This window comes from Stegastes partitus, unplaced genomic scaffold (assembly GCF_000690725.1).
Source record: "Stegastes partitus isolate 25-593 unplaced genomic scaffold, Stegastes_partitus-1.0.2 Scaffold1062, whole genome shotgun sequence".
In the NCBI taxonomy this organism is placed as follows: domain Eukaryota; kingdom Metazoa; phylum Chordata; class Actinopteri; family Pomacentridae; genus Stegastes; species Stegastes partitus.
The window spans coordinates 329,827-335,861 of NW_007578793.1; the positions used below are offsets into that span (position 1 = coordinate 329,827).

General features: G+C 54.1%; 1 protein-coding gene across 1 annotated transcript in view; it reads left to right on the forward strand.

The window, feature by feature from the left end:
* The window catches only part of LOC103367566 (histone-lysine N-methyltransferase 2C), a 52,866-nt gene that overhangs the window by 41,159 nt on the left and 5,672 nt on the right, over window positions 1-6,035 (forward strand). The window contains exons 38-51 of the mRNA XM_008295646.1: window positions 18-99; window positions 232-355; window positions 444-619; window positions 731-843; window positions 921-1,058; window positions 1,383-1,434; window positions 1,550-1,665; window positions 1,744-1,830; window positions 1,993-2,193; window positions 2,285-2,412; window positions 2,925-3,120; window positions 3,204-3,413; window positions 4,438-4,814; window positions 5,802-5,914. Coding sequence (XP_008293868.1) covers window positions 18-99; window positions 232-355; window positions 444-619; window positions 731-843; window positions 921-1,058; window positions 1,383-1,434; window positions 1,550-1,665; window positions 1,744-1,830; window positions 1,993-2,193; window positions 2,285-2,412; window positions 2,925-3,120; window positions 3,204-3,413; window positions 4,438-4,814; window positions 5,802-5,914 — 2,113 coding nt within the window. The remainder of the gene's footprint in view (window positions 1-17; window positions 100-231; window positions 356-443; window positions 620-730; window positions 844-920; window positions 1,059-1,382; window positions 1,435-1,549; window positions 1,666-1,743; window positions 1,831-1,992; window positions 2,194-2,284; window positions 2,413-2,924; window positions 3,121-3,203; window positions 3,414-4,437; window positions 4,815-5,801; window positions 5,915-6,035) is intronic.

The window sequence follows — 6,035 nt, forward strand, 5'->3', positions numbered from 1 at the left end:
CCCTACCCCCCACCCCCCCACCGGTGGCCAGGCAGAAACTGGTGAACGGATTCGCCACGACGGAGGAGCTGGCGAGGAAGGACGTGACTAATCAGGATGGTGAGCAACGCCTCCGCCCTAGGCTTCGTCTCACAGGCTCAGACTGCTCCTTCAGGTTGCCTGTCAGACAGCTGGAGGGCGCCGCGCTCAGAGCCAGCTGCCCGCTTGACTGTGACTCTGTTCTTACCTCAGTGAAAGGCGTGTCAGCACTGAAGCAGAAAGGGGAGGAGCTTATGGTGCTAAACCACGCTTCCAAGACCGTTGACGTCCCAGCCTCCCTGCCAACCCCCCCGCACAACAACCAGGAGGAGCTCCGGTAAGCCCCGCCCCCTCAGAGCACACCTGTCCTGTTTCTGTGCTGCCGCTCTCACCCGTCTGTCTTCTTCGTGGGTTTTCCTCCGCAGTGTGCAGGACTCGTCAGAGCGCGGCAGCCCGGATGGCTTCATCCCGTCCTCGTCTCCGGAGAGCGTAGCAGACGTGGAGGTCAGCAGGTACCCCGACCTGTCCTTCATCAAACTGGAGCCGCCCTCGCCCTGCCCGTCGCCTACGTTACCCATCATGCCCTGCGCCTGGGGAAAAGGTCAGCCAGCAGCAGATTGCCTTCACACTTGGAGACGTCTGCAGGTTTTTCTTCTTCGTGTCTGTTCAACCTACTGTCCTGCCGTCTCACTTGCTGACTGTGTGTGTCCAGGCTCTGCAGTGAAACAGGAAGTGAAGGCAGAGCCAAACCATCATGGCCGGCCTTCCTGCTCTAACACCGACCTGGTCACCATAGCGATCACCCTGAACCCCGTTGCAGCTCAGGTAAAGCCCTCTCTCTGTCTGCTGAGTCATTAGTAGCCCCTTCCTCCCGATGACATCATGTGGCGCTGTGTTTTCAGAGCGTTGCTGGTGTGATGGCGGCAGTGGCGGAGCTGCTGCGGGTCCCTGTGCCCGTAGACTACCAGCTGAGCCGAGCGGCGGGCCCCGAGCAGAGCTCTCTGGCTCTGCTGGCCGGAGTCCGAGTGCCGCTGCCGCAGGTGAGTCTGCTGCCTCCGCTCGGGTCACGGCGATCTCTGCACTTGCCGCTGGCTGCAACACTCTGATTGGTCAGAACTGGTCACGATGATTGATTGTCATCCATTAAATCAATCACCAAATACTTGAACAATGGATCAAACAGTTTGATAACCTGAAGTTATAGTGTTAGCATCACTCTGAGCAGGTTAACATGTTAGCATTACTCTGTTCACGTAAGCATCACGCCATAAAGGTTAGCATCATTTTGAGCATGTTAGCAATCTGCTGATCAGTTTGTCCAGAAAATACGAATTGTGACTGATGGCTGTGGGATGTGTTTGCAGGTTTCAACAGGAAACAGACAACAGAGACCTGCAGCTGCTGCAGCAAGCACAGGTCTCACACACACACACACACACACACACACACACACACACTAAGCCACTCACTCAGACACACTGTCTTTGGTCACCGTCATCCGTCCCGTCATGTTTGAACTCTGTTCTTTCAGGTGTCAGGATGGATTGCATCCAACATGGCGGCGCTGCTGCTGCCAGGCCTCAGTGTTGCAGCTACTGCAAGGTGCTGCTGGGAAACGGAGTCCGCATCGTCAAGGAGCTCAAACAGGTGAGAGGCAGCAGAGGAGTGTTGGTACTGAGTCCAGCGATCAGACAGGTGGTCACACTGTGTGTTTGTGTGTTGCAGGAGGGTCGGTCCAGCCTGGTGTTCTGCAGTTCAAACTGCTCTGCTCTCTACACAGCAGACATACACAGCAGGGCTGCAGGAAACAAGGTGAGCGTTCACATGCCATCACATTAGTGGTTATTGATTATCAGTGACGAGTGGGTCCAGAGCAGCCGAGGTGCAGGGATCCTGTGGTTCAGTCCTTAGACTCTGGATACTACGTTTCCCACAACGCACCGCTCTAACGTGTTCCTGTGTGTCTGTTCTCAGGCCACGATGCCCGTCCTGCAGTCTGGCTCGGAGCGCCCCCCTCCCAGCAGAGGGCTGCACCAGTACGCTAACAACATGTCCTCCATCACCGTCCACTCCCTCCCCCACACCCCCTCGTCCTCCTCCTCATCCCCTCCTCTGTCCTTCCCCCCTGCCTCTGCCATCACCATGGAGACCAGGCCCCGTGTGGACAGCCTCAAGGTGGGCGTGGTCACTGACGACATGCTCACAGATGACATTTGTTGATGATATGGGCTTTAATTGGGTGATGGACTTTCTGTTTGCACAACAGGTGAAAGTGAAGCTAAAGCCACGCCCCCGGGCAGTCCCAGGTGGAGAGGACTCACTGTCTCCTCGCCACGGGAAGAGAATGAAGAGTTGCCGCTGGAGACGCTGGAGTGTTAGCATCACACTGAGCAGGTTAGCATCATAGTGAGGATGTGTAGCATCGCACTGAGCAAGTTAGCATGTTGGCATCATAGTGAGGAAGTTAGCATCACACTGAGCAGGTTAGCATGTTGGCATCATAGTCCAGATGTTAGCCTCATACTCAGCAGGTTATCATCATAGTAAAGTTGTTAGAATCACAGTCAATAGGTTAGCATCATAGTGAGGATGTTAGCATCACACTGAGCATGTTAGCATCATAGTAAGTTTGTTAGCATCACTGAGCAGGTTAGCATGTTAGCATCACACTGAGAGGTTAGCATCGTAGCGAGGATGTTAGCATCACACTGAGCAGGTTAGCATGTTGGTATCATAGTGAGGATGTTAGCATCGCACTGAATAGGCTAGCATGTTAGCATCATAGTAAGGCTGTTAGCATCACACTGAGAGTTTAGCATCATAGTGAGGATGTTAGCAACACTCTTAACATGTTAGCATGTTAGTATTTTGTTAGCATTGTACCTCACATCTTTTATTTTATGCAGGGGTCCGTGCATTCCTAATGCAGCAGTTGCCATGCCAACAGAGGAGGAAGTGGACGTGCTGTTGAAGAAGCTGGGGGCATGTCTTCGTCCCGACCCGTTACCCAAAGACCAGCGAAGGTGCTGCTTCTGTCACCAGCAGGGCGACGGACGGACGGACGGCCCGGCCAGGCTGCTGAACCTGGACCTGGACCTGTGGGTGAGTGTGCTGCTCTGTGGGAAGCTGCAGAGGCCCGGCGGTGGTCTGGACCGGCGGTTGACCGAGCTGTCTCTGTGTCTCAGGTGCACCTGAACTGCGCTCTGTGGTCCAGCGAGGTGTACGAGACCCAGGCCGGCGCCCTCATCAACGTGGAGCTGGCTCTGAGACGAGGTCTGACCTTGCGCTGCGCTTACTGCCAGCAGACCGGAGCCACGAGCGGCTGCAACCGCCTGCGCTGCACTAACACCTACCACTTCACCTGCGCCCTGCAAGCCCACTGCACCTTCTTCAAGGTAACACGCTGCAACACCCGTTGGCCTGCAGTGTGGTGACCGTCTGAACCCTGAGCAGCTTCTGTCTCATGGTCCTTTACTGAGGTCCATGTTTGTCTGCTACATAAAGTCCTACAGCTCTGAGGAACCAGAACATGAAGGACGAGGGAGAACTCAGAGATGTGCTGTGTCAGCAGGACTCAGTTAGAACCATGGCGACCAGAGAAATGTGTTGTACAAAAATGAAAACCAAAAACCTAGAACCATCATGTACACCATGTTTCACAGAGGCTCCCAGCACTGGAACACATGGAGGCTCCACTGCAGACACTGAACTATTTCCATTTTAGCCAGTTTCCATCCTCGTCTCTGTGGAAACACTGCCTGCAGTTCACCTGAAAACGGACAATTCTACAGCTGAGTCAGTCACACAGAATCAGTTGTGCAGAGGAAGGAAGGATTTGTGCAGTTTTTACAGTTTCTGATGGTGAATGTTGTCGTTTTCCTTGAAGAAAACTTGCAATCTAAGTTTTCAGGTTTTGAAGTTCTGAGGGTGAAGCTTTGTGCAGCTGATATGATGCAAACAGGTTGAGTTCTACCACAAAGCTAGAGACACCAACACCGTCACAGTCCTCAGGGCCAAATCATGCCTCTGTGTCTGCGTGTCCACAAAGACACGTAAAGTCCTAACCCTAGCCCTAACGAAGGCTTCCTTCAACAGATGCTTGTTCAAAGGAGAAACTGTACAAGGAGGTCCTTCACCGTCCACACCGTCAGAATGCTCAGAAAGTATCACGGAGCAGAATCACCGCAGTGCTGAAAGAAAAGCAGTGAGCTATAAGTAGGATGCATGAGTAGCTTCAGGTGAAGGGCTGAAATACGACCACAGTGGACAAGTCAGACCAAGTAGTGCAGTGGTAAAGTCCTGACCCAGTTCTATGATCAGATGGGTCGGCTTCCCTCCGTGTCCCTGCTGTGGTCTGAACAGAACCGTGTCTGCATCAGTTGTCCAGAATCTCACTCTGCTCCTCCTCCTGTCCTCCAGGATAAGACGATGCTCTGCCACCTCCACAAGCCCAAGACGGTTCCTGTCAGCGGGGACAGGTCCTCCAGCGGCTCCCCCTCCTCCACCCCTGGTCCGACCCCTGACCTGGCGATGGCGTCCTCTGACCCGTACAACTCTGAGCTGCGGTGCTTTGCCGTGTTTCGCCGGGTGTTCGTGCAGCGGGACGAGGCGCGGCAGATCGCCGCTGTGGTGCAGCGCGGCGAGCGGCAGCACACCTTCCGGGTCGGCAGCCTGCTGTTCCGCGCCGTCGGCAGGCTCCTCCCACATCAGATGAGCAACTTCCACAACGAGGCCGCCATCTTCCCCGTCGGTTACCACGCCAACCGCATCTACTGGAGCATGCGCCACAGCAACAGGTAAACGTCAGCGATGAGTCTCTGTTCCTCTGCAGCTCCTGATCTTTAAGCCGTCCATGTGACCAGGTCGTGACATCACCACGCTGCCATCAGGTGGCTTTAAAAACACGACATAAACGAGGCTCGATCCAAAACATCACACACTGCGCCTATAAAAATCCAAAGCTGTGTCTACCTGGAGCTTGTCCTCCATGAAGCGCTCCCCTTCAGTGTGTTAGTGTGTTCTCCCTGTGCAGCGCCGTTCTGCTCCCACAGCTCCTGCAACACTCTGGAAGTCCGGTTCTGGAAACGTCAGCTCCATCTGAAATCAGCGTCCCAAACTGTGTCCCAAAGGACACGTTAACTAGAGCAGATGGATGTTCTCAGGACGTCCCAGTAGAATCCAGACAGTCCGACCCACGATGTGCTATCATGTGACTGTTTAACTAAGTCCAGAACGACTCAGAATTCGTCTTACGAGGGCCCCCCTATAGCTCACCTGGTAGAGCGGGCGACCCATGAACAGGGGCTGTAGATCCCCGACGCGGCGGTCGTGAGTTCGACTCCCGCTCATGACAGTTTGTGCAGGTCTCTCCCCGTTCTTCTCCCCCCTTTCCTGTCTCCCTCTCTCACTGTCCTGACTGATAAAGACAAAAACGCCAGAAAATAATCTTTAAAAACATTTTTTTTAAAATGAATTCGTCTTGTGTGACTTGAAACAAATGCAGAGTCACTCGAGCCGTGTGCAGAACCACTCAAGGTTTGTTCAGACCACTCAAAGTGTGGCTGAAATTATTTATGATTTGAAGCTCATCCGCAGTGATTCCACATTCATGTACAATGGGGGGAAATAAAAAGGTCCAAATCTCTCTGAAGTGATTCGGTATCATCGAGACAGGAACCAGAATCGGTAACTTGTGACTGTGACCGGGTCTCTGCAGCAGTGTTGTGAGAGCCTTATTGATCCGTCCTGCAGCTCTGAGTGTGGGTCTGGTTGTGCCGTTGCAGACGCTGTAAGTACATGTGCTACATCGAGGAGCAGGACGGCGAGCCGCTGTTCACAGTCAAGGTGGTGGAGAAGGGACACGACGACCTCGTACTGACCGGACCCTCACCCAAAGGTAAGAATCACCTGTGCACCCTGCAGCTGGAGGCGGCTCCGCTGGTCCTGCTGGTCCTGCTGGTCCTGCTGGTCCTGCTGGTCCTGCTGGTCCTTCATGTCCTGCTGGTCCTGCTGGTCCT